General features: G+C 42.4%; 1 protein-coding gene across 3 annotated transcripts; it reads left to right on the top strand.

Annotated features, from left to right (window-relative positions):
• The first annotated feature begins 917 nt into the window (after positions 1-917).
• LOC117323790 lies at positions 918-27642 on the top strand. 3 transcript variants are annotated; one of them, XM_033879245.1, is made up of 3 exons: positions 918-1181; positions 25543-25577; positions 25857-27642. In XM_033879245.1, exons 2-3 carry the CDS (start codon positions 25573-25575, stop codon positions 26974-26976), a joined length of 1125 nt encoding a protein of 374 aa, XP_033735136.1. In that variant the 5' UTR covers positions 918-1181; positions 25543-25572; the 3' UTR covers positions 26977-27642. The 3 variants fall into 3 exon arrangements, 2 of the variants coding, with proteins under 2 accessions (XP_033735136.1, XP_033735143.1); XR_004531837.1 differs by lacking the exons at positions 25543-25577; positions 25857-27642 and adding exons at positions 12474-13534; positions 13569-13976 and having other exon boundaries at positions 984-1181; XM_033879252.1 differs by lacking the exon at positions 918-1181 and adding an exon at positions 1196-1511.

Below are 27642 nucleotides of genomic sequence, written 5' to 3'. Positions count from 1 at the left end.
CACCACCAGTATATTACACCACCAGTATAGAACACCACCTGTATAGTACACCACCAATATATTACACCACCAGTATAGAACACCACCAATATAGTACACCACCAGTATAGTGCAACACCAGTATAGTACACCACCAGTATAGTACACCACCAATATATTACACCACCAATATAGTACACCACCAGTATAGAACACCGCCAGTATAGTACACCACCAATATAGTACACCACCAGTATAGTACACCGCCAGTATAGTACACCACCAGTATAGAACACCACCAGTATAGTACACCACCAGTATAGCACACCGCCAGTATAGTACACCACCAGTATAGTACACCACCAGTATAGCACACCGCCAGTATAGTACACCACCAGTATAGTGCAACACCAGTATAGTACACCACCAGTATATTACACCACCAGTATAGTACACCACCAGTATAGAACACCAACAGTATAGAACACCACCAGTATAGAACACCACCAGAATAGAACACCACCAGTATAGAAAACCGCCAGTATAGAACTCCGCCAGTATAGAACACTACAAGTATAGAACACCACCACCACCAGAATAGAACACCACCAGAATAGAACACCGCCAGTAAAGAAAACCGCCAGTATAGAACAGTACAAGTATAGAACCCCACCAATATAGTACACCATCAGTATAGAACAACACCAGTATATTACACCACCAGTATAGAACAACACCAGTATATTACACCACCAGTATAGTACACCACCAGTATAGTGCACCACCAGTATAGTATAGAATACCGCCGGTATAAACAGCAAGGTGTATTTATAAATCGATGTGTCAATAACATTAGGTATATTTTGGTATTTCCGCTAATATATTACTGGTCTGGATTTCACATGTCAACGCAGTTCACTGTTCCCCTGCTTTGTTGAAAACATCTCTCGCGGTGATCTCTCTCGCTTGAGCATTAGAGTACAGGACTCCGCCTCTTCAGTTTAATTGACCAATCAGAGCATTTCGCTAAAGATAGTTGTGTGAATCATACGGAACATATTTGTAAACAGACCTTTGTATTACAGTTTAGCCGATCCTCTACAGCACAGATTTATAACAATGTAATTCTGGATCGGAGCGAGGAACATTCACAGTGAGATATAACGAAGAAGCAGTCTATATCGACCAGCCAGGTAGACCTGGTAAGTAAGACAATTAGTTATAAAGTTTTACCTACTGTGACCTACACCAGGTTTTACCTGCCGTACACACACCTGCACGGTGAACCAGTGTATATATACATGTAAAAGTTTGTGGTCGGAAGTAACGAACACACAGTGTTTACAATATATTGTACAGGTGTCTGGAATGACACACGGGATTGTGACGACCGTCGCCATTTAGAATATCATTTAGTAAACTGTGTCGAACCGTCTGGCTTGGTGAGGTACGTGAACCTGTGGTCAGTTAACACGTGAAGGAGAGGAGATACACTGTTAGAGGACCTGTGGTCTGTTATAACGTCACTGAAGGTAAAACTTTTACAATAATCGGACCGACCTATATAGTTTATATACATATCTGGCACACCGTGTTTGTGATAGCAATATGTATATGAAGGGGATGGTTAGCACGGGAGGGGATCAGATTTCAGAGCGATATCATACTGATGGTATATATATTGTGTAGCTGTGTAGGCTGTATATTTCATCAGCTTTGTTCAACATAATTAAAGTATTAAGTTTGATAACAGACATCTGGCTTGGGAGGTGCATGCCTCTAGCTTATTTAGCTACATGTATATTTACTACATGTGCTGTACTTTGTTTTAAACGTTATCGGCTGGGTCAGACATACCCGTGCTATTGTAGACTCCCGATACAGATTTTTTTACGGGCACCAGATGGTGAGTTAGCACAATTTATAGTTATAGTCCCATGCCGACGGAATTCAATGGCAGCATCGATTGTACGAACCTAGTGAAGCTGAAGAAGGAAGGACATACATTACTGTACGTAAGTTATACTTAGACCCAGGAAATTCGCTCATTTCGATGGCTTACTAAGAACAACTCGACCAGAACTATACATATGGAACGTTTTACATTTAATGGGATGGGCGATAGAAAGTGTCTATATGATCCTTCTAGTGAGGGGAGTTTTATCAAGGAGATCACACAAGGACGAAAAAAAACTTGACAACATATTTTTCGAACACGGACAAATTGCACAAATAGGAATAAATTGTTGTTTTGGACCCGAACAAAATGTAGAGTTAAAATGATGATAATTTTCTCTGTCATTTACAATATACAAAAAACCAGGGTAAGACAATACTTGTAACATGCTTCGAATCAACACCTGCTTCGTTTTTTTTTTATTGCTAACGAGGAAGTCGCGAAGCGAGAATTTCCGGCGCTGACGTGAGTCTATAATGTATACAGACTTAGAGGGCGCTTTAATAGCCCCACGTCTATTACGTATACAGACCTACAGGGTGCTTTAATAGTCCCACGTCTATAACGTATACACACCTACAGGACGCTTTAATAGCCCCACGTCTATAACGTATACAGACCTACAGGGAGCTTTAATAGCCCCACGTCTATTACGTATACAGACCTACAGGGTGCTTTAATAGTCCCACGTCTATAACGTATACAGACCTACAGGACGCTTTAATAGCCCCACGTCTATAACGTATACAGACCTACAGGACGCTTTAATAGCCCCACGTCTATTACGTATACAGACCTACAGGGTGCTTCAATAGCCCCACGTCTATAACGTCTACACACCTACAGAGTGCTTTAATAGTCCCACGTCTATAACGTATACAGACCTACAGGACGCTTTAATAGCCCCACGTCTATAACGTATACAGACCTACAGGACGCTTTAATAGTCCCACATCTATAACGTATACAGACCTACAGGGAGCTTTAATAGCCCCACGTCTATAACGTATACAGACCTACAGGACGCTTTAATAGTCCCACATCTATAACGTATACAGACCTACAGGGAGCTTTAATAGCCCCACGTCTATAACGTATACAGACCTACAGGACGCTTTAATAGCCCCACGTCTATAACATATACAGACCTACAGGGAGCTTTAATAGCCCCACGTCTATAACGTATACAGACCTACAGGACGCTTTAATAGCCCCGAGTCTATAACGTATACAGACCTACAGGACGCTTTAATAGCCCCACGTCTATAATGTATACAGACCTACAGAGTGCTTTAATAGCCCCTCGTCTATAACATATACAGACCTACAGAGTGCTTTAATAGCCCCACGTCTATAACGTATACAGACGTACAGGACGCTTTAATAGTCCCACATCTATAACGTATACAGACCTACAGGGAGCTTTAATAGCCCCACGTCTATAACGTCTACACACCTACAGAGTGCTTTAATAGTCCCACGTCTATAACGTATACAGACCTACAGGACGCTTTAATAGCCCCACGTCTATAACGTATACAGACGTACAGGACGCTTTAATAGTCCCACATCTATAACGTATACAGACCTACAGGGAGCTTTAATAGCCCCACGTCTATAACGTATACAGACCTACAGGGTGCTTTAATAGCCCCACGTCTATAACGTATACAGACCTACAGGACGCTTTAATAGCCCCACGTCTATAACGTATACAGACCTACAGGACGCTTTAATAGCCCCACGTCTATAACGTATACATACCTACAGGACGCTTTAATAGCCCCTTGTCTATAACGTATATAGACCTAGAGGACGCTTTAATAGCCCCACATCTATAACGTATACAGACCTACAGGGAGCTTTAATAGCCCCACGTCTATAACGTATACAGACCTACAGGACGCTTTAATAGCCCCACGTCTATAACGTATACAGACCTACAGAGTGCTTTAATAGCCCCACGTCTATAACGTATACAGACCTACAGGACGCTTTAATAGCCCCACGTCTATAACGTATACAGACCTACAGGACGATTTAATAGCCCCACGTCTATAACGTATACAGACCTACAGAGTGCTTTAATAGCCCCTCGTCTATAACGTATACAGACCTACAGGACGCTTTAATAGCCCCTCGTCTATAACGTATACAGACCTACAGAGTGCTTTAATAGCCCCTCGTCTATAACGTATACAGACCTACAGGACGCTTTAATAGCCCCTCGTCTATAACGTATACAGACCTACAGAGTGCTTTAATAGCCCCTCGTCTATAACGTATACAGACCTACAGGACGCTTTAATAGCCCCTCGTCTATAACGTATACAGACCTACAGAGTGCTTTAATAGCCCCTCGTCTATAACGTATACAGACCTACAGAGTGCTTTAATAGCCCCTCGTCTATAACGTATACAGACCTACAGAGTGCTTTAATAGCCCCATGTCTATAACGTATACAGACCTACAGGGCGCTTTAATAGCCCCACGTCTATAATGTATACAGACCTACAGGACGCTTTAATAGCCCCACGTCTATAACATATACAGACCTACAGAATGCTTTAATAGCCCCACGTGTATAACGTATACAGACCTACAGGACGCTTTAATAGCCCCACGTCTATAACATATACAGACCTACAGAGTGCTTTAATAGCCCCACGTCTATAACGTATACAGACCTACAGGACGCTTTAATAGCCCCACGTCTATAACATATACAGACCTACAGAGTGCTTTAATAGTCCCACGTCTATAACGTATACAGACCTAGAGGACGCTTTAATAGCCCCACGTCTATAACGTATACAGACCTACAGGACGCTTTAATAGCCCCACGTCTATAACATATACAGACCTACAGGGCGCTTTAATAGCCCCACGTCTATAACGTATACAGACCTACAGGACGCTTTAATAGCCCCTCGTCTATAATGTATACAGACCTACAGAGTGATTTAATAGCCCCACGTCTATAACATATACAGACCTACAGAGTGCTTTAATAGCCCCACGTCTATAACGTATACAGACATACAGGACGCTTTAATAGCCCCACGTCTATAACGTATACAGACCTACAGGACGCTTTAATAGCCCCACGTCTATAACGTATACAGACCTAGAGGACGCTTTAATAGCCCTACGTCTATAACATATACAGACCTACAGAGTGCTTTAATAGCCCCATGTCTATAACGTAACCAGACCTAGAGGACGCTTTAATAGCCCCACATCTATAACGTATACAGACCTACAGGGAGCTTTAATAGCCCAACGTCTATAACGTATACAGACCTACAGGGAGCTTTAATAGCCCCACGTCTATAACGTATACAGACCTAGAGGACGCTTTAATAGCCCCACGTCTATAACGTATACCGACCTACAGGACGCTTTAATAGCCCCACGTCTATAACGTATACAGACCTACAGGACGCTTTAATAGCCCCACGTCTATAACGTATACAGACCTACAGAGTGCTTTAATAGCCCCACGTCTATAACGTATACAGACCTACAGGACGCTTTAATAGCCCCTCGTCTATAACGTATACAGACCTACAGGACGCTTTAATAGCCCCACGTCTATAACGTATACAGACCTACAGGACGATTTAATAGCCCCACGTCTATAACGTATACAGACCTACAGGACGCTTTAATAGCCCCACGTCTATAACGTATACAGACCTACAGGGAGCTTTAATAGCCCCACATCTATAACGTATACAGACCTACAGGACGCTTTAATAGCCCCTCGTCTATAACGTATACAGACCTACAGTGCGCTTTAATAGCCCCACATCTATAACGTATACAGACCTACAGGACGATTTAATAGCCCCACGTCTATAACGTATACAGACCTACAGGACGCTTTAATAGCCCCACGTCTATAACGTATACAGACCTACAGGACGCTTTAATAGCCCCACGTCTATAACGTATACAGACCTACAGGACGCTTTAATAGTCCCACGTCTATAACGTATACAGACCTACAGGGAGCTTTAATAGCCCCACGTCTATAACGTATACAGACCTACAGGACGCTTTAATAGCCCCACGTCTATAACGTATACAGACCTACTGGACGCTTTAATAGCCCCACGTCTATAACGTATACAGACCTACAGGACGATTTAATAGCCCCACGTCTATAACGTATACAGACCTACAGGGCGCTTTAATAGCCCCACGTCTATAACGTATACAGACCTACAGGGCGCTTTAATAGCCCCACGTCTATAACGTATACAGACCTACAGGGCGCTTTAATAGCCCAACGTCTATAACGTATACAGACCTACAGGACGCTTTAATAGCCCAACGTCTATAACGTATACAGACCTACAGGACGCTTTAATAGCCCAACGCCTATAACGCATACAGACCTACAGGACGCTTTAATAGCCCCACGTCTATAACGTATACAGACATACAGGACGATTTAATAGCCCCACGTCTATAACGTCTACACACCTACAGGACGCTTTAATAGCCCAACGTCTATAACGTATACAGACCTACTGGACGCTTTAATAGCCCCACGTCTATAACGTATACAGACCTACAGGACGCTTTAATAGCCCCACGTCTATAACGTATACAGACCTACAGGACGCTTTAATAGCCCAACGTCTATAACGTATACAGACCTACTGGACGCTTTAATAGCCCCACGTCTATAACGTATACAGACCTACAGGACGCTTTAATAGCCCCACGTCTATAACGTATACAGACCTACTGGACGCTTTAATAGCCCCACGTCTATAACGTATACAGACCTACAGGACGCTTTAATAGCCCAACGTCTATAACGTATACAGACCTACTATACGCTTTAATAGCCCCACGTCTATAACGTATACAGACCTACAGGACGCTTTAATAGCCCCACGTCTATAACGTATACAGACCTACAGGACGATTTAATAGCCCCACGTCTATAACGTATACAGACCTACAGGACGCTTTAATAGCCCCACTCTATAACGTATACAGACCTACAGGACGCTTTAATAGTCCCACGTCTATAACGTATACAGACCTACAGGGTGCTTTAATAGCCCCACGTCTATAACGTATACAGACCTACAGGGCGCTTTAATAGCCCCACGTCTATAACGTATACAGACCTACAGGGTGCTTCAATAGCCCCACGTCTATAACGTATACAGACCTACAGGACGCTTTAATAGCCCCACGTCTATAACGTATACAGACCTACAGGACGCTTTAATAGCCCCACGTCTATAACGTATACAGACCTACTGGACGCTTTAATAGCCCCTCGTCTATAACGTATACAGACCTACAGGGAGCTTTGATAGCCCCACGTCTATAACGTATACAGACCTACAGGGTGCTTCAATAGCCCCACGTCTATAACGTATACAGACCTACAGGACGCTTAAATAGCCCCACGTCTATAACGTATACAGACCTACAGGACGCTTTAATAGCCCCACGTCTATAACGTATACAGACCTACAGGACGATTTAATAGCCCCACGTTTATTACGTATACAGACCTACAGGGAGCTTTAATACAATTGTAGCCCCACGTCTATAACGTATACAGACCTACAGGGAGCTTTAATAGCCCCACGTCTATAACATATACAGACCTACAGGACGCTTTAATAGCCCCACGTCTATAACGTATACAGACCTACAGGACGTTTTAATAGCCCCACGTCTATAACGTATACAGACCTAGAGGACGCTTTAATAGCCCCACGTCTATAACGTATACAGACCTACAGGGAGCTTTAATAGCCCCACGTCTATAACGTATACAGACCTACAGGACGCTTTAATAGCCCTACGTCTATAACGTATACGGACCTACAAGACGCTTTAATAGCCCCACATCTATAACGTATATAGACCTACAGAGTGCTTTAATAGCCCCACGTCTATAACATATACAGACCTACAGGGAGCTTTAATAGCCCCACGTCTATAACGTATACAGACCTACAGGACGCTTTAATAGCCCTACGTCTATAACGTATACAGACCTACAGGACGCTTTAATAGCCCCACGTCTATAACGTATACAGACCTAGAGGACGCTTTAATAGCCCCACGTCTATAACATTTACAGACCTACAGGGAGCTTTAATAGCCCCACGTCTATAACGTATACAGACCTACAGGACGCTTTAATAGCCCCTCGTCTATAACGTATACAGACCTACAGGACGCTTTAATAGCCCTACGTCTATAACGTATACAGACCTACAGGACGCTTTAATAGCCCTACGTCTATAACGTATACAGACCTACAGGACGATTTAATAGCCCCACGTCTATTACGTATACAGACCTACAGGGAGCTTTAATAGCCCCTCGTCTATAACGTATACAGACCTACAGGACGCTTTAATAGCCCCACGTCTATAACGTATACAGACCTACAGGGCGCTTTAATAGCCCCTCGTCTATAACGTATACAGACCTAGAGGACGCTTTAATAGTCCCTCGTCTATAACGTATACAGGCCTACAGGACGCTTTAATAGTCCCTCGTCTATAACGTATACAGACCTACAGGGAGCTTTAATAGCCCCTCGTCTATAACGTATACAGACCTAGAGGACGCTTTAATAGCCCCACGTCTATAACGTATACAGACCTACAGGGTGCTTCAATAGCCCCACGTCTATAACGTATACAGACCTACAGGACGCTTAAATAGCCCCACGTCTATAACGTATACAGACCTACAGGACGCTTTAATAGCCCCACGTCTATAACGTATACAGACCTACAGGACGATTTAATAGCCCCACGTTTATTACGTATACAGACCTACAGGGAGCTTTAATACAATTGTAGCCCCACGTCTATAACGTATACAGACCTACAGGGAGCTTTAATAGCCCCACGTCTATAACATATACAGACCTACAGGACGCTTTAATAGCCCCACGTCTATAACGTATACAGACCTACAGGACGTTTTAATAGCCCCACGTCTATAACGTATACAGACCTACAGGACGCTTTAATAGCCCCACGTCTATAACGTATACAGACCTAGAGGACGCTTTAATAGCCCCACGTCTATAACGTATACAGACCTACAGGACGCTTTAATAGCCCCTCGTCTATAACGTATACAGACCTACAGGACGCTTTAATAGCCCCACGTCTATAACGTATACAGACCTAGAGGACGCTTTAATAGCCCCACGTCTATAACGTATACAGACCTACAGGACGCTTTAATAGCCCCTCGTCTATAACGAATACAGACCTACAGGACGCTTTAATAGCCCTACGTCTATAACGTATACAGACCTACAGGACGATTTAATAGCCCCACGTCTATAACGTATACAGACCTACAGGACGCTTTAATAGCCCCTCGTCTATAACGAATACAGACCTACAGGACGCTTTAATAGCCCTACGTCTATAACGTATACAGACCTACAGGACGATTTAATAGCCCCACGTCTATAACGTATACAGACCTACAGGGAGCTTTAATAACCCCTCGTCTATAACGTATACAGACCTACAGGACGCTTTAATAGCCCCACGTCTATAACGTATACAGACCTACAGGACGCTTTAATAGCCCTACGTCTATAACGTATACAGACCTACAGGACGATTTAATAGCCCCACGTCTATTACGTATACAGACCTACAGGGAGCTTTAATAGCCCCTCGTCTATAACGTATACAGACCTACAGGACGCTTTAATAGCCCCACGTCTATAACGTATACAGACCTACAGGGCGCTTTAATAGCCCCTCGTCTATAACGTATACAGACCTAGAGGACGCTTTAATAGTCCCTCGTCTATAACGTATACAGGCCTACAGGACGCTTTAATAGTCCCTCGTCTATAACGTATACAGACCTACAGGGAGCTTTAATAGCCCCTCGTCTATAACGTATACAGACCTAGAGGACGCTTTAATAGCCCTACGTCTATAACGTATACGGACCTACAAGACGCTTTAATAGCCCCACATCTATAACGTATATAGACCTACAGAGTGCTTTAATAGCCCCACGTCTATAACATATACAGACCTACAGGGAGCTTTAATAGCCCCACGTCTATAACGTATACAGACCTACAGGACGCTTTAATAGCCCTACGTCTATAACGTATACAGACCTACAGGACGCTTTAATAGCCCCACGTCTATAACGTATACAGACCTAGAGGACGCTTTAATAGCCCCACGTCTATAACATTTACAGACCTACAGGGAGCTTTAATAGCCCCACGTCTATAACGTATACAGACCTACAGGACGCTTTAATAGCCCCTCGTCTATAACGTATACAGACCTACAGGGAGCTTTAATAGCCCCTCGTCTATAACGTATACAGACCTACAGGACGCTTTAATAGCCCCTCGTCTATAACGTATACAGACCTACAGGACGCTTTAATAGCCCCACGTCTATAACGTATACAGACCTACAGGACGCTTTAATAGCCCTACGTCTATAACGTATACAGACCTACAGGACGATTTAATAGCCCCACGTCTATTACGTATACAGACCTACAGGGAGCTTTAATAGCCCCTCGTCTATAACGTATACAGACCTACAGGACGCTTTAATAGCCCCACGTCTATAACGTATACAGACCTACAGGGCGCTTTAATAGCCCCTCGTCTATAACGTATACAGACCTAGAGGACGCTTTAATAGTCCCTCGTCTATAACGTATACAGGCCTACAGGACGCTTTAATAGTCCCTCGTCTATAACGTATACAGACCTACAGGGAGCTTTAATAGCCCCTCGTCTATAACGTATACAGACCTAGAGGACGCTTTAATAGCCCCTCGTCTATAACGTATACAGACCTACAGGGCGCTTTAATAGCCCCACGTCTATAACGTATACAGACCTACAGGGCGCTTTAATAGCCCCTCGTCTATAACGTATACAGACCTACAGGGCGCTTTAATAGCCCCTCGTCTATAACGTATACAGACCTACAGGGAGCTTTAATAGCCCCTCGTCTATAACGTATACAGACCTACAGGGAGCTTTAATAACCCCACGTCTATAACGTATACAGACCTACAGGGAGCTTTAATAGCCCCACGTCTATAACGTATACATACCCCCACGTCTATAACGTATACAGACCTACAGGACGCTTTAATAGCCCCTCGTCTATAACGTATACAGACCTACAGGGAGCTTTAATAGCCCCACGTCTATAACGTATACAGACCTACAGGACGCTTTAATAGTCCCACGTCTATAACGTATACAGACCTACAGGACGCTTTAATAGCCCCACGTCTATAACGTATACAGACCTACAGGGCGCTTTAATAGTCCCTTGTCTATAACGTATACAGACCTACAGGACGCTTTAATAGTCCCTTGTCTATAACGTATACAGACCTACAGGGCGCTTTAATAGTCCCTTGTCTATAACGTATACAGACCTACAGGACGCTTTAATAGCCCCACGTCTATAACATATACAGACCTAGTGTTAGACCTCGGTGTTTGGTATCGGATCCCTGACCTGTCGTGTGTGAGACCTCGGTGTTTAATACTGGGCCCCCTGACTGTATTTAACCTCACAGTTAGCGTATGTTCTCCGTAATGTTCATTTGCTGCTCCACTTCCGCTGCTAGTTCTGTTAAACCATTTCGTTCCCATGGTACCCTTCCATCAGCTGCTGGCATCCACTAAAATGTGTAAGCTCGGTATCATTATCTAAACTAGTGTTCACATGTACACGCGTCGACATCGATAGAATGGTAGGCGTTTGGTGTCCGTAGGAAACTTGTAATTGATTAAAACCTTTTTTTATGTGTGTCGTCCTCTTCCATATATACAGTATCTAATTGTGGCATAATGGAAAGGTTCCTGTGGGATCTGAATTAACGCACATTGTTGATATAAACATAATATTTTGATGTAAATTGGATAATAGCTTGTTAGGAAGGCCGATGTAATGACATTACGTCACTCATACAACTTACACATTTAGATCTACAAAATTAATATCATCGTTACTCGACAGGAAATTGAGATATATATACAAGTATAGTGCGGGGTCAAAGGTCATGGAATCTATAAGTCAAGGAAATAGGTGAAGGGTTTCTGACAGATCTGCTTGGCTACATTTGATCGTAGAGAATTGCACGCTTCACTTTGATGTGGTCTTGTGTAAGCATGAGTTGTACGTAATCGAGTTAATTAATATGCATGTATGTAACCACAGCAACAGTCACCACATGCGCACAGGATACAGCGTTAGATCTCGGCACGCACATTCACCAAGTAAATCACAGAAGTAAGACCCTCTAAACCAGAATTATTATATTCCAATTTGAAATACGGCACTAAAGTGTTAAGTTAAACAGGAGGGCCTGCTATCAGTATATCAGAATAGAAAAAAAAACTATAACAAGTGTATAAAATTGTTAGACATGGGGGCATTCATGTTTGCACCATTTCGGTAGCCGTACCGGAAATAGGCGCTGATACTGGTTTGATTTGTATCTCTGCAGGGTGACTGTTGCTGAAGATGTTTGGTTTGGGCAAAATGTTACAAAGCTGTGGCAGTGGGTGTCGGCTGTTATGGAACGACCCAGTAAAGCAGGCCGAGGGATATGGAACTGTGAGCAAGGAAGATGGCGGACTAGAGTCGGACGACCCATTCGAGTTTGATGACGAGCCCGATTTAATCTTTACTCAGCCCTACCCAAAGACAATTTGGTCCGACTCGACAATACATTCGCCAATCGTGAAAAATGTCACTGTGTCCGCGAATGGGTCCACATCTTCAGCTGCCAGCAATATATTTAACTCACCTATCGTTAAAAAACATGTCCCTGTAGTGAAAGATATTTCACCCAGTGACACTCGAGTTCACACGTCCTCGCAAAAACACTCGCCAGTTGTACAAAATTCCATCGAGCGGCCATCACCTAACGTGGGTGTCGACTCGTCAGTATACACAAAGAAATCCTCACCAGAACCGAGACGTAAATCTAAGTCGGACGAGTCAGTCAGTATACAGATGGTGTCGGTTGTGTGACGGATATCGAACAGCAATTTCCCAGCACGGATTGTGCTGTTTGCCATTATGTATGGACTACTTCCGGTACTATAGAAATTACTTCCGGTATAACCACCAGACAGATTAATGGCAAAGTTCGTCTTTTATATGTTTTCATTGAGGCGATGGTGCTTGTCTGGTGACATGCGTGAGGAATTACAAGCTTTAAAATTGTTTTGTTGTGCGTCAGACAGATAGTTGTCAGCAAAGTCTTTCGATTCTATGGGATCAGGCTAAACGTTGAAGATGAAGTTGTAATGAAGATTGGTGACTTGTGTACTCTTTACACTGAAAACGAGAATGTAAACATGGTGACACGTGCAGAATACTCATTGGTGACGTATGTAGACATCACATTGAAGGCGAAGGGAGATTGTAAACATTGGTGACGTGTGTAGACTATGTAGTGAAGTGAGATGTAAATATTCGCGAGGTGCGCAGATACTGTTGTAAAGAGAGGTTGTAAACATTGGTGAGGTGCACAGACTACATTGTATGTAGTGAAGAGAGGTGTGGATATTGGTGAGGTGTGGATATTGGCGAGGTGTGGATATTGGCGAGGTGTGGATATTGGTGAGGTGTGGAAATAGGAATAGAGCGTGTGTGGTACACATTAATATAATTGACTATCGTTTAAATATATAATGACATATAAGGTATTTATTGATGCCGTAAGTTGAAATTGTATTGGAATGTTGTGAAGCTGTCTGAGTATATGTTTTATGAGTAAACAAGGCCAGTAGCTATGTTTAAGCCCACAGTCACGAGGCGGTTGTCGTCCAGTTACCTGAACGGCCTTAATCTAATGTCATATGTTAGTTCATGGCCCAGAGTTTTTATTTTCATTTTGTTTGAGGAGGAGGGGTGGGGCCATAAAAGGGTGGGGCCATAAAAGGGTGAGAGAGAAACTCTTTGAAGCATTTTGATTAAAAAAAACCAACTAAAAAAAAACCCAACTAAATGTCAGCTAGATGGAAGTGTCGACTGCAATACATGGTAATGAGAGGCAGTATCCCAAAATGGGAAAAGTATTTGTATTGTAGCTAAAAGAGCGCTTTACAATAATCACTGAAATATGCAGTCGAATTGATAACGGCCCCGTTAGCCTCTTGTTTGTTTTGGTATCTTTACTTTTCGCATAACGCCATGAAGTACTGAGTGTCACTTGAACACAAGATCGAGATGAATACAAGGCGGACGGATCAGAAGTAACGGTCGTTAAAAATGACTTGTTTATAGAAATGTTTCAACTGAGCTGACCGATAAAAAGATGTACAACTGGCAGAAGTTTGTTATCACTAGTTACGAAAAAATAAATGTTAATCAAAAATGTCTACATGAAACATTTTTCCTGTTCACATGATCGTCAATCCAAGGACTAATAGGAAAGGGTCGTACATTAGATATTGTATGCGTTACAGCTTTGACATTTGGAAGAGGATGTGTGAGAAACAATCTTATTGATGTGACTAAGTATTTCCCAGCGTTGTTCAACATTCCAATTATTATTGGACATTGTTTGTGCATGTTAAATGTTATATAACAATATTTTACTTAGTCAAGATTGAGTGCATGGTGAAACTAGAAATATAATGTGATTATATAGGTGCTTGCTTCTTTAACTACTTATGTTAAAAACTAATTCGTCCATCACAGGAAGCCGAGATAGAGAATGGTATGCATATCGAATTCCATATCTCGTTTCAAGTTGGTGCTACCCTAGTTAAAATGGCCACGATCCACGATGTATACGCTATTATTTGAAATATTGTATCATATTTTCCAGAACAACATAATTACAATATATAATGTGTTACAACTCACATCAATGTCTACCAGAGCACAGAATACACAAACACAGACGACACATTTATTACAGAATACACACAGACGACACATGATACAGAATACACACAGACGACACGTGATACAGAACACGCACAGACGGCACATGATACAGAATACACACAGACGACACATGATACATGATACACACAGACGACACATGATACAGAATACACACAGACGACACATGATACAGAATACACACAGACGACACATGATAAAGAATACACACAAACGACACATGATACAGAATACACACAGACGACATGCTTGATACAGAATACACACAGACGACAGAATACACACAAACGACAGAATACACACAGACGACAGAATACACACAGACGACACATGATACAGAATACACACAGACGACACATGATACAGAATACACACAGACGACACATGATACAGAATACACACAGACGACACATGATACAGAATACAATCAGACGACACATGATACAGAATACACACAGACGACACATGATACAGAATACACACAGACGACACGTGATACAGAACACGCACAGACGACACATGATACATGATACACACAGACGACACGTGATACAGAATACACACAGACGACACATGATACAGAATACACACAGACGACACATGATACAGAATACACACAGACGACATGCTTGATACAGAATACACACAGACGACACATGATACAGAATACACACAGACGACACACATGATATAGAATACACACAGACGACACATGATACAGAATACACACAGACGACACATGGTGCATAACACACTCAGACGACACATGATACAGAATACACACAGACGACACATGATACAGAATACACACAGACGACATGCTTGATACAGAATACACACAGACGACACATGATACAGAATACACACAGACGACACATGATACAGAATACACACCGACGACACGTGATACAGAATACACACAGACGACACATGATACAGAATACACACAGACGACACATGATACAGAATACACACAGACGACATGCTTGATACAGAATACACACAGACGACACATGATACAGAATACACACAGACGACACATGATACAGAATACACACAGACGACACATGATACAGAATACACACAGACGACACATGATACATGATACACACAGACGACACATGATACAGAATACACACAGACGACACATGATACAGAATACACACAGACGACACATGATACAGAATACACACAGACGACACATGATACAGAATACACACAGACGACACATGATACAGAATACACACAGACGACACATGATACAGAATACACACAGACGACACATGATACAGAATACACACAGACGACACATGATACAGAATACACACAGACGACACAATTGATACAGAATACACACAGACGACACATGATACAGAATACACACAGACGACACATGATACAGAATACACACAGACGACACACTTGATACAGAATACACACAGACGACACATGATACAGAATACACACAGACGACACATGATACAGAATACACACAGACGACACATGATACAGAATACACACAGACGACACATGATACAGAATACACACAGACGACACATTGATACAGAATACACACAGACGACACATGATACAGAATACACACAGACGACACATGATACAGAATACACACAGACGACACATGATACAGAATACACACAGACGACACATGATACAGAATACACACAGACGACACATGATACAGAATACACACAGACGACACACTTGATACAGAATACACACAGACGACACATGATACAGAATACACACAGACGACACATGATACAGAATACACACAGACGACACATGATACAGAATACACACAGACGACACATGATACAGAATACACACAGACGACACATGATACAGAATACACACAGACGACACATGATACAGAATACACACAGACGACACATGATACATGATACACACAGACGACACATGATACAGAATACACACAGACGACACATGATACAGAATACACACAGACGACACATGATACAGAATACACACAGACGACACATGATACAAAATACACACAGACGACACGTGATACAGAATACACACAGACGACACATGGTGCATAACACACTCAGACGACATGCTTGATACAGAATACACACAGACGACACGTGATACAGAACACGCACAGACGACATGCTTGATACAGAATACACACAGACGACACATGAAACAGAATACACACAGACGACACATGATACAGAATACACACAGACGACACATGATACATGATACACACAGACGACACACATGATACAGAATACACACCGACGACACAATTGATACAGAATACACACAGACGACACATGATACAGATTACACACAGACGACACATGATACAGAATACACACAGACGACACATGGTGCATAACACACTCAGACGACACATGATACAGAATACACACAGACGACACACTTGATACAGAATACACACAGACGACACATGATACAGAATACACACAGACGACACATGATACAGAATACGCACAGACGACACATGATACAGAATACACACAGACGACACATGATACAGAATACACACAGACGACACATGATACAGAATACGCACAGACGACACACGTGATATAGAATACACACAGACGACACATGATACAGAATACTCACAGACGACACATGATACAGAATACACACAGACGACACATGATACATGATACACACAGACGACACACATGATACAGAATACACACAGACGACACATGATACAGAATACGCACAGACGACTTACTTGATACATAACGCATCCACACCGACTCCATTGTGCGGAATGTTTTTAAGGTTTATTTCAAGCTCTACTGTACAGGAAATATATGAGCGGCTGTAAGCTGTATTTAACTTGAAAATGAACTGTTTTTACTTTTAAATGGTGTTGCTGAAGTATCACAATCATTGCCGTTTTCACTGATGTAGTACAGAGTGTACATAATCTGAGTGTAGGACTAGACTGGTGTATAGTATACATCAGCCGAGTAGAGTGATTCTGGTGGATATCTCCGAGATACTTGTTTAACACCGAAAACAATTGTCTTTTATTTGTATGTTTTACTTTTATTCATACTTTAATATTCGGCCATATGTATTTTAGATAAACAGGATCATATTCATCATAATCGTATTTCGAATATACATGTTTTACTCATCATTAATATATTTTAAATATGTAGGTTTTACCAGTTTTAATTCTGAAATTTTGATATACAGGAAGCTAAATGAAACTCAATGTCCAGGTAATTCTACAGTTGAGTTATTACCTGATATTGACCTAACATTGTATGTATGAATGTACGCTACATATACAACGAAACATTCCTTTGTAGTAATACATATTGTAGATCTGGGGCGTTACAACATTCACACATGTTTATAACATGTTTATTAGGTTTTACTAAGTCTGTCACAGTATGTTGTTACCAGAAATAAATATATTATTATATACCTGTGTGTCTGTGTGCTGACTACCTCGTGTGCCTGATGCTGACTCTGTAATCTGTATACTCTGATAACGTCACAAGGTCATCGTACCGCTATACCTAACACAATCGGATTACACAATACCATATCAATAATAGTCCGTCAGTAGATACAGTCGGACGGTTGATTTGTGTCCGTGTAGAACATTTACTGTAGATACAGAGTCGGACGGTTGATTTGTGTCCGTGTAGAACATTTACTGTAGATACAGAGTCGGACGGTTGATTTGTGTCCGTGTAGTACATTTACTGTAGATACAGAGTCGGACGGTTGATTTGTGTCCGTGTAGAACATTTACTGTAGATACAGAGTCGGACGGTTGATTTGTGTCCGTGTAGAACATTTACTGTAGATACTGTATATACAGAGTCGGACGGTTGATTTGTGTCCGCGTAGTACATTTACTGTAGATACAGAGTCGGACGGTTGATTTGTGTCCGTGTAGAACATTTACTGTAGATACAGAGTCGGACGGTTGATTTGTGTCCGTGTAGAACATTTACTGTAGATACAGAGTCGGACGGTTGATTTGTGTCCGTGTAGTACATTTACTGTAGATACAGAGTCGGACGGTTGATTTGTGTCCGTGTAGAACATTTACTGTTGATACAGAGTCGGACGGTTGATTTGTGTCCGTGTAGTACATTTACTGTTGATACAGAGTCGGACGGTTTATTTGTGTCCGTGTAGAACATTTACTGTAGTTACAGAGTCGAACGGATGATTTGTGTCCGTGTAGAACATTTACTGTAGATACAGAGTCGGACGGTTGATTTGTGTCCGTGTTGAACATTTACTGTAGATACAGAGTCGGACGGTTGATTTGTGTCCTTGTAGAACATTTACTGTAGATACAGAGTCGGACGGTTGATTTGTGTCTGTGTAGAACATTTACTGTAGATACAAAGTCGGACGGTTGATTTATGTCCGTGTAGAACATTTACTGTAGATACAGATTCGGAGGGTTGATTTGTGTCCGTGTAGAACATTTACTGTAGATACAGAGTCGGACGGTTGATTTATGTCCGTGTAGAACATTTACGGTAGATACAGAGTCGGACGGTTGATTTGTGTCCGTGTAGAACATTTACTGTATATACAGAGTCGGACGGTTGATTTGTGTCCGTGTAGAACATTTACTGTAGATACAGAGTCGGATGGTTGATTTGTGTCCGTGTAGTACATTTACTGTAGATACAGAGCCGGACGGTTGATTTGTGTCCGTGTAGAACATTTACTGTAGATACAGAGTCGGACGGTTGATTTGTGTCCTTGTAGAACATTTACTGTAGATACAGAGCCGGACGGTTGATTTGTGTCCGTGTAGTACATTAACTGTTGATACAGAGTCGGACGGTTTATTTGTGTCCGTGTAGAACATGTACTGTAGAGACAGAGTCGGACGATTGATTTGTGTCCGTGTAGAACATTTACTGTAGATACAGTCGGACGGTTGATTTGTGTCCGTGTAGAACATTTACTGTAGTTACAGAGTCGGACGGTTGATTTGTGTCCGTGTAGAACATTTACTGTAGATACAGAGTCGGACGGTTGATTTGTGTCCGTGTAGAACATATTTACTGTAGATACAGTCGGACGGTTGATTTGTGTCCTTGTAGAACATTTACTGTTGATACAGTCGGACGGTTGATTTGTGTCTGTGTAGAACATTTACGGTAGATACAGAGTCGGACGGTTGATTTGTGTCTGTGTAGAACATTTACTGTTGATACAGAGTCGGACGGTTGATTTGTGTCCGTGTAGAGCATGTACTGTAGATACAGAGTCGGACGGTTGATTTGTGTATGTGTAGAACATTTACTGTAGATACAGAGTCGGACGGTTGATTTGTGTCTGTGTAGAACATTTACTGTTGATACAGTCGGACGGTTGATTTGTGTCCGTGTAGAACATTTACGGTAGATACAGAGTCGGACGGTTGATTTGTGTATGTGTAGAACATTTACTGTTGATACAGAGTCGGACGGTTGATTTGTGTCCGTGTAGAGCATGTACTGTAGATACAGAGTCGGACGGTTGATTTGTGTCCGTGTAGAACATTTACTGTAGATACAGAGCCGGACGGTTGATTTGTGTCCGTGTAGTACATTTACTGTTGATACAGAGTCGGACGGTTGATTTGTGTCCGTGTAGAACATTTACTGTAGATACAGAGTCGGACGGTTGATTTGTGTCCGTGTAGAGCATGTACTGTAGAGACAGAGTCGGACGGTTGATTTGTGTCCGTGTAGTACATTTACTGTAGATACAGTCGGACGGTTGATTTGTGTCCGTGTAGAACATTTACTGTAGATACAGAGTCGGACGGTTGATTTGTGTCCGTGTAGAACTTTTACTGTAGATACAGAGTCGGACGGTTGATTTATGTCCGTGTAGAAAATTTACTGTAGATACAGAGTCGGACGGTTGATTTGTGTATGTGTAGAACATTTACTGTAGATACAGAGTCGGACGGTTGATTTGTGTCCGTGTAGTACATTTACTGTAGATACAGAGTCGGACGGTTGATTTGTGTCCTTGTTGAACATTTACTGTTGATACAGTCGGACGGTTGATTTGTGTATGTGTAGAACATTTACTGTAGATACAGAGTCGGACGGTTGATTTGTGTCCGTGTAGAACATTTACTGTAGATACAGTCGGACGGTTGATTTTTGTCCGTGTAGAACATTTACTGTAGATACAGAGTCGGACGGTTGATTTGTGTCCGTGTAGTACATTTACTGTAGATACAGAGCCGGACGGTTGATTTGTGTCCGTGTAGAACATTTACTGTTGATACAGTCGGACGGTTGATTTATGTCCGTGTAGAACATTTACGGTAGATACAGAGTCGGACGGTTGATTTGTGTCCGTGTAGAACATTTACTGTAGATACAGTCGGACGGTTGATTTGTGTCCGTGTAGAACATTTACTGTAGATACAGAGTCGGACGGTTGATTTGTGTCCGTGTAGAACATTTACTGTAGATACAGAGTCGGACGGTTGATTTGTGTCTGTGTAGAACATTTACTGTCGATACAGAGTCGGACGGTTGATTTGTGTCCGTGTAGAACATTTACTGTAGATACAGAGTCGGACGGTTGATTTGTGTATGTGTAGAACATTTACTGTAGATACAGAGTCGGACGGTTGATTTGTGTTCGTGTAGTACATTTACTGTAGATACAGAGCCGGACGGTTGATTTGTGTCCGTGTAGAACATTTACTGTTGATACAGTCGGACGGTTGATTTGTGTCCTTGTAGAACATTTACTGTAGATACAGTCGGACGGTTGATTGATGTCCTTGTTGAACATTTACTGCAGATACAGAGTCGAATGGCTGGTTTGCAAGAGTCCCAAGCAAGAGACTGACTATGTCTGAGCTATTATATTTAGAATTTCAAATATTATTATAACGTGTTTTTTTATTGAAAAATGTAATAAACAAATAATTTCACTTGTGTTAATAATATTTAAGTATTATCCAAAACTCGTGAAATATATTTAGATATTCCCTATCAATAAACTAGGACATTCAGTCTCGGCCAGACAATTATTATCCTTGTTGTATATGGTACTCCGAATGAGGTTAGAGTTGTCTCCCTTCGTACACAAATTGATAACAATTTCAGTCAAATTTTATTGATATCGTTGGCTTATCACCTACTTACTGTAAACTGCGCTGGTAAGAATAGCTTGTTCTCATATCTATTTATCTATTGTGATATCTAAAGGAATGAGTCGATTGTTAACCCGATGTTCAATGACAGTTGTATAGACAATGCCGAATTTATAACCAAACTTCACTTACCATGATTTGGTGTTATTCAGTGAAAACTCTAGTCACACGCTAGGTACTATCGAAGGCTCCGACTTAAAGATTCTGACAAGAGACTTGGTGTAATTGGAGAATGCAGCCACAGACTTGGTGTTATCGGATACTCCAGCCACAGACCTGGTGTTATCGGAGACTTGGTGTTATCGGAGACTCCAGCCACAGACTTGGTGTTATCGGAGACATTAGCCACAGACTTGGGTGTTATCGGAGACTCCAGCCACAGACTTGGTGTTATCGGATACTCCAGCCACAGACTTGGTGTTATCGGAGACTCCAGCCACAGACTTGGTGTTATCGGATACTCCAGCCACAGACCTGGTGTTATCGGAGACTTGGTGTTATCGGAGACTCAGCCACAGACTTGGTGTTATCGGAGACTTCAGCCACAGACTTGGTGTTATCGGAGACTACAGCCACAGACTTGGTGTTATCGGATACTCCAGCCACAGACTTGGTGTTATCGGAGACTTGGTGTTATCGGAGACTTGGTGTTATCGGAGAATACAGCCACAGACTTTTTGTTATCGGAGACTACAGCCACAGACTTGGTGTTATCGGAGACTCCAGCCACAGACTTGGTGTTATCGGAGACTACAGCCACAGACTTGGTGTTATCGGATACTCCAGCCACAGACTTGGTGTTATCGGAGACTTGGTGTTATCGGAGACTCCAACCACAGACTTGGTATAATCGGAGACATTAGCCACAGACTTGGTGTTATCGGAGACTACAGCCACAGACTTGGTGTTATCGGAGACTACAGCCACAGACTTGGTGTTATCGGAGACTACAGCCACAGACTTGGTGTTATCGGAGACTACAGCCACAGACTTGGTGTTATCGGAGACTACAGCCACAGACTTGGTGTTATCGGATACTCCAGCCACAGACTTGGTGTTATCGGAGACTACAGCCACAGACCTGGTGTTATCGGAGACTACAGCCACAGACTTGGTGTTATCGGAGACTACAGCCACAGACTTGGTGTTATCGGAGACTCCAGCCACAGACTTGGTGTTATCGGAGACTCCAGCCACAGACTTGGTGTTATCGGATACTCCAGCCACAGACTTGGTGTTATCGGAGACTACAGCCACAGACTTGGTGTTATCGGATACTCCAGCCACAGACTTGGTGTTATCGGAGACTACAGCCACAGACTTGGTGTTATCGGAGACTACAGCCACAGACTTGGTGTTATCGGAGACTCCAGCCACAGACTTGGTGTTATCGGATACTCCAGCCACAGACTTGGTGTTATCGGAGACTCCAGGTACAAACTTGGTGTTATCGAACTGCGATTAAGTCCACAACTTGTACGCCTTATACCTGATCGAATAGGAAGATGTATTGATAGTACGATACTTCCATTTGATCTGCGTTGTCACAATACAACATTACTAAACATTAGGGACAATTAAACGATAAGTATCAGGTAATTCCCTTGGTCCAGTGATATGAAGAACAATGTTCGTGACGCCATTATGTCAGGCGTCACAATGTTAAGTGTATTTTTGACGTCACGTGATACCGATGTACGAGCGTTATTCGATTTTCCAAATAAGGCAGTTAAATGTTGATGTACAGTTGAACGTATGATAAGATGATGAGATCAGTATGCTAATCGATACGACAATGGTGGATGTTGATGAGTTGAAGGTTATGATATTGGGGTGCGGCGTTTGCGCTATAAACTTCCGGAAGGTGTGATGACGTCAGGGGAGTGTTTACTTTGTGAACCGATGCACTGTTTTCGGAACGAATTTGCTTTAAACGTGATATAGGTGGAACGTCATATTATGGCACTCGAAATAAATGTCCCCTTAAATTTGTTATATTAACTATCCCAAATCATTTAATACACCGCTTGGTTTCAACACATTCTAATAAACTCATCCCCGCCATCTGTGTATAGGGACGGAATGTTAACAGTCCCGCCGTCTGTGTATAGGGACGGAGTGTTAACAGTCCCCGCCGTCTGTGTATAAGGACGGAATGTTAACTGTCCCCGCCGTCTGTGTATAGGGACGGAATGTTAACAGTGCCCGCCGTCTGTGTATAAGGACGGAATATTAACTGTCCCCGCCGTCTGTGTATAAGGACGGAATGTTAACAGTCCCCGCCGTCTGTGGTGTATAGGGACGGAGTGTTAACAGTCCCCGCCGTCTGTGTATAGGGACGGAGTGTTAACAGTCCCCGCCGTCTGTGTATAGGGACGGAGTGTTAACAGTCCCCGCCGTCTGTGTATAAGGACGGAATGTTAACAGTCCCCGCCGTCTGTGTATAAGGACGGAATGTTAACAGTCCCCGCCGTCTGTGTATAGGGACGGAGTGTTAACAGTCCCCGCCGTCTGTGTATAGGGACGGAGTGTTAACAGTCCCCGCCGTCTGTGTATAGGGACGGAGTGTTAACAGTCCCCGCCGTCTGTGTATAGGGACGGAGTATTAACAGTCCCCGCCGTCTGTGTATAGGGACGGAGTGTTAACTGTCCCCGCCGTTGCGTTGTCTTTACCAAACAGTTACAGTGGTAAGCTCGGTCTGTACCGAACAGTAACCGAGGTGTGATCTGTCTTTACCGAACAGTTACCGATATGTGATCTGTCTGTACCGAACAGTTACCGAAGTGTGATCTGTCTGTACCGAACAGTTACCGAGGTGTGATCTGTCTGTACCGAACTGTACCGAACAGTTACCGAGGTGTGATCTGTCTGTACCGAACAGTAACCGAGGTGTGATCTATCTAAAGAGAAGATCTCTCTAGCTGAACAGTACAATTGTATATTGTGGCTAGTATTTTACCAGGGTTACATACTCCCCCTCCAGGAAAGAATTCGTCCTCGAGTTTCCAGGGGTAACAGCGATGCTTTCGCAAGCAGCGATGAGTATCAATCCCAGGTCCCTACATGGGCACCAATGTGACAGAGGGCTGGATTAATTAAATTTAAATCACTGCCTCCGCTAGGGATCGAACCCGGGACCTCTGGCTTACTAGTCTTACGCTCAACCGATCGAGCTAAAGAGAAGATCTCTCTAGCCGAGCGGTATATTGCGGCTAGTATTTACCAGGGTTACATTATTGATACACTAATATATAATCACATGCTTTTCAATATTCTCTCAGATTTATCACCATTTTCATAGATTCATTAATGTAGTCGTAGATTTATTAGCACTGTCATATATTTATCAATATGGTCAAATGTTTATTTAAAGGTCTTTAACCGTTGATATCATAAGCTAAATTGATGCCTTATTTTGTTAAAATCGAAGTGTAACATACTAAATGTTTTTTTCTTCAGGTAATGAGTGTGTGAGACGATATTGGAGAAATGAGGTAAATGTCTGCCTGTTTATGTCTGTGTACTTGTTTTTAAATATACATATGATAACAATGTACTTCTAATCCTGATAGAACTAGTGTATATAGAGTTACAAAAATGTACTTCAAATTAATTCAGGAATCAAAATTATATAACTACAAGATACAATAAGTTATATTTTGTCGTGTGTCACAAGAATTTATCGGAAAATGTCGATAGAGATATTTCTACAAACGCATTGAAATTAATAAAATTGTATAGGATTGTGATTTGAATTGTGGTTTTGTTTACAGTGTATGTAGGCAGATTTGCCGGAAGGCGTTGCGTGGCTGTTTGCGTGTCCCCGGATGTAAGCCGATATGTTACAGGTGTCTACGTCCGGTTTGTTACGGTGTGTCCGACAGTGAAGACGAGGACAACGATAGTGATAAGGAGGACGGACACTTCTTCAGTAACGCACACCACGTACAAGGGTCAGAGTTTCAGGAGGAGGTCCCTCTGAGAGAACAAGCTGCCACGGAAACATCAGCAGTCGTCGAGTACTACAATGACATCAGTTTTTTGACTCCGCCCCCCTGGCATATTGAAAAATCCGTGGTTAAAGATGAACATCGAGGTTATACAAATGTTTTAAGCGCAGATGACATGCGGGCACTTCCGAGCATATCGAACGTCGAGTATACCATGTGTGTTTCTGACGACCGTCATATTTCGCCAGCACATGACTATGTAAATATGACAGGTGAGCGTGGCAGTGGTGTCGCGGGTTGTGATCTGGACGTACCGACGGACTCCTCTCATCACTACCACAATATTGACCGGGTCCAGATGACGTCGGAGACGGGAGTGACCCGAAGTCACCTTGATTCTTTGTTAAATCACAACCAGGGATCACAAGTGAAAGCCAGGGACAGATGTCTCGACCTGGTAAATTCGAACGAGCAAGATTGTGATGGAAACTATAAGTCAGTAGACTCGGTAGCCGCCCCTACTGTTCACGTTTGCTATAAAGAAAGCACGGAAAAGACTGACAGCGTTTGTCTTCCCCTATCGGAAACGCCACGTGTGGTTTTAGACCTGGCAGAGTCGGGTCTATGTGGTGATCACGGTGTGATTGGAGCTTGTAATCTGTCGGACAGAGAAAAGAACCTGGCCGATTCGGGTCTGTGTGGTGATCATGGTGGGATTGGAGCTTGCCATTTTTCGGAGCGAGAGTGGGTCTCCGGTAAAATTGTTAACTCATTAGGTACGGATATTATTGATGACGAGTCAGCTAAGAATAGTGAGGCATTGGTCATCCTTGACGGTACGGACGACACGAATTGTGAGTCAGCTATCGCTGCAGCCGACAGAAGCAACGAGTTGTCTGAAAGTGGAGAGGTTAACGTCTGTTGTTACGTCACAGGGTGGTGATCACAACAACTCAACACACGTCGTGGATGACCGGGTTTTAACAGCCTGTACGGACGACTTGACAAATGGCCTGGATTTAATGAACCATTCTACCAAAGTTACTACCGGAGGTGTGGACAAAGAAGACAATGCATCCACACCAGGTGTACCGACTGGACGTTTAAACAATGATGACGTTTCCTTAGAAACTAGTTTGGATAAATCGCAGACTTTGATAATGCTAGAATCCAACGTGTAGGTATTTATTTCTCATGTTAACATTAATTAATTATTTAGTTGTCATACAAAATAGGTAGTGATTTATACTTGGTCACACAAAACAGGTTGTGATTTCTATTTTGTCACACAAACAGGTAGTGATTTCTATTTGGTCACCCAAAACAGTTTGTGATTTCTATTTTGTCATGCAAAACAGGTAGTGATTTCTATTTTGTCACACAAAACATGTAGTGATTTCTATTTTACCACACAAAACAGGTTGTTATTTGTATTTTGTCATGCAAAACAGGTTGTGATTTCTATTTTGTCACACAAACAGGTAGTGATTTCTTTTTTGTCACCCAAAGCAGGTAGTTATTTGTATTTTGCGAATTCAAGGTTAACGCTTTCACTTGTTAAGAAGACAAATAAAAAGAGAAATATAGTATCTTTCACTGCAGTGGAAAA

This window comes from Pecten maximus, chromosome 1 (genome assembly GCF_902652985.1).
Source record: "Pecten maximus chromosome 1, xPecMax1.1, whole genome shotgun sequence".
Taxonomy (NCBI): Eukaryota; Metazoa; Mollusca; class Bivalvia; order Pectinida; family Pectinidae; genus Pecten; species Pecten maximus.
Note: the sequence above shows the minus strand (reverse complement) of the source record. Positions and strands in the feature narration are given on the sequence as shown.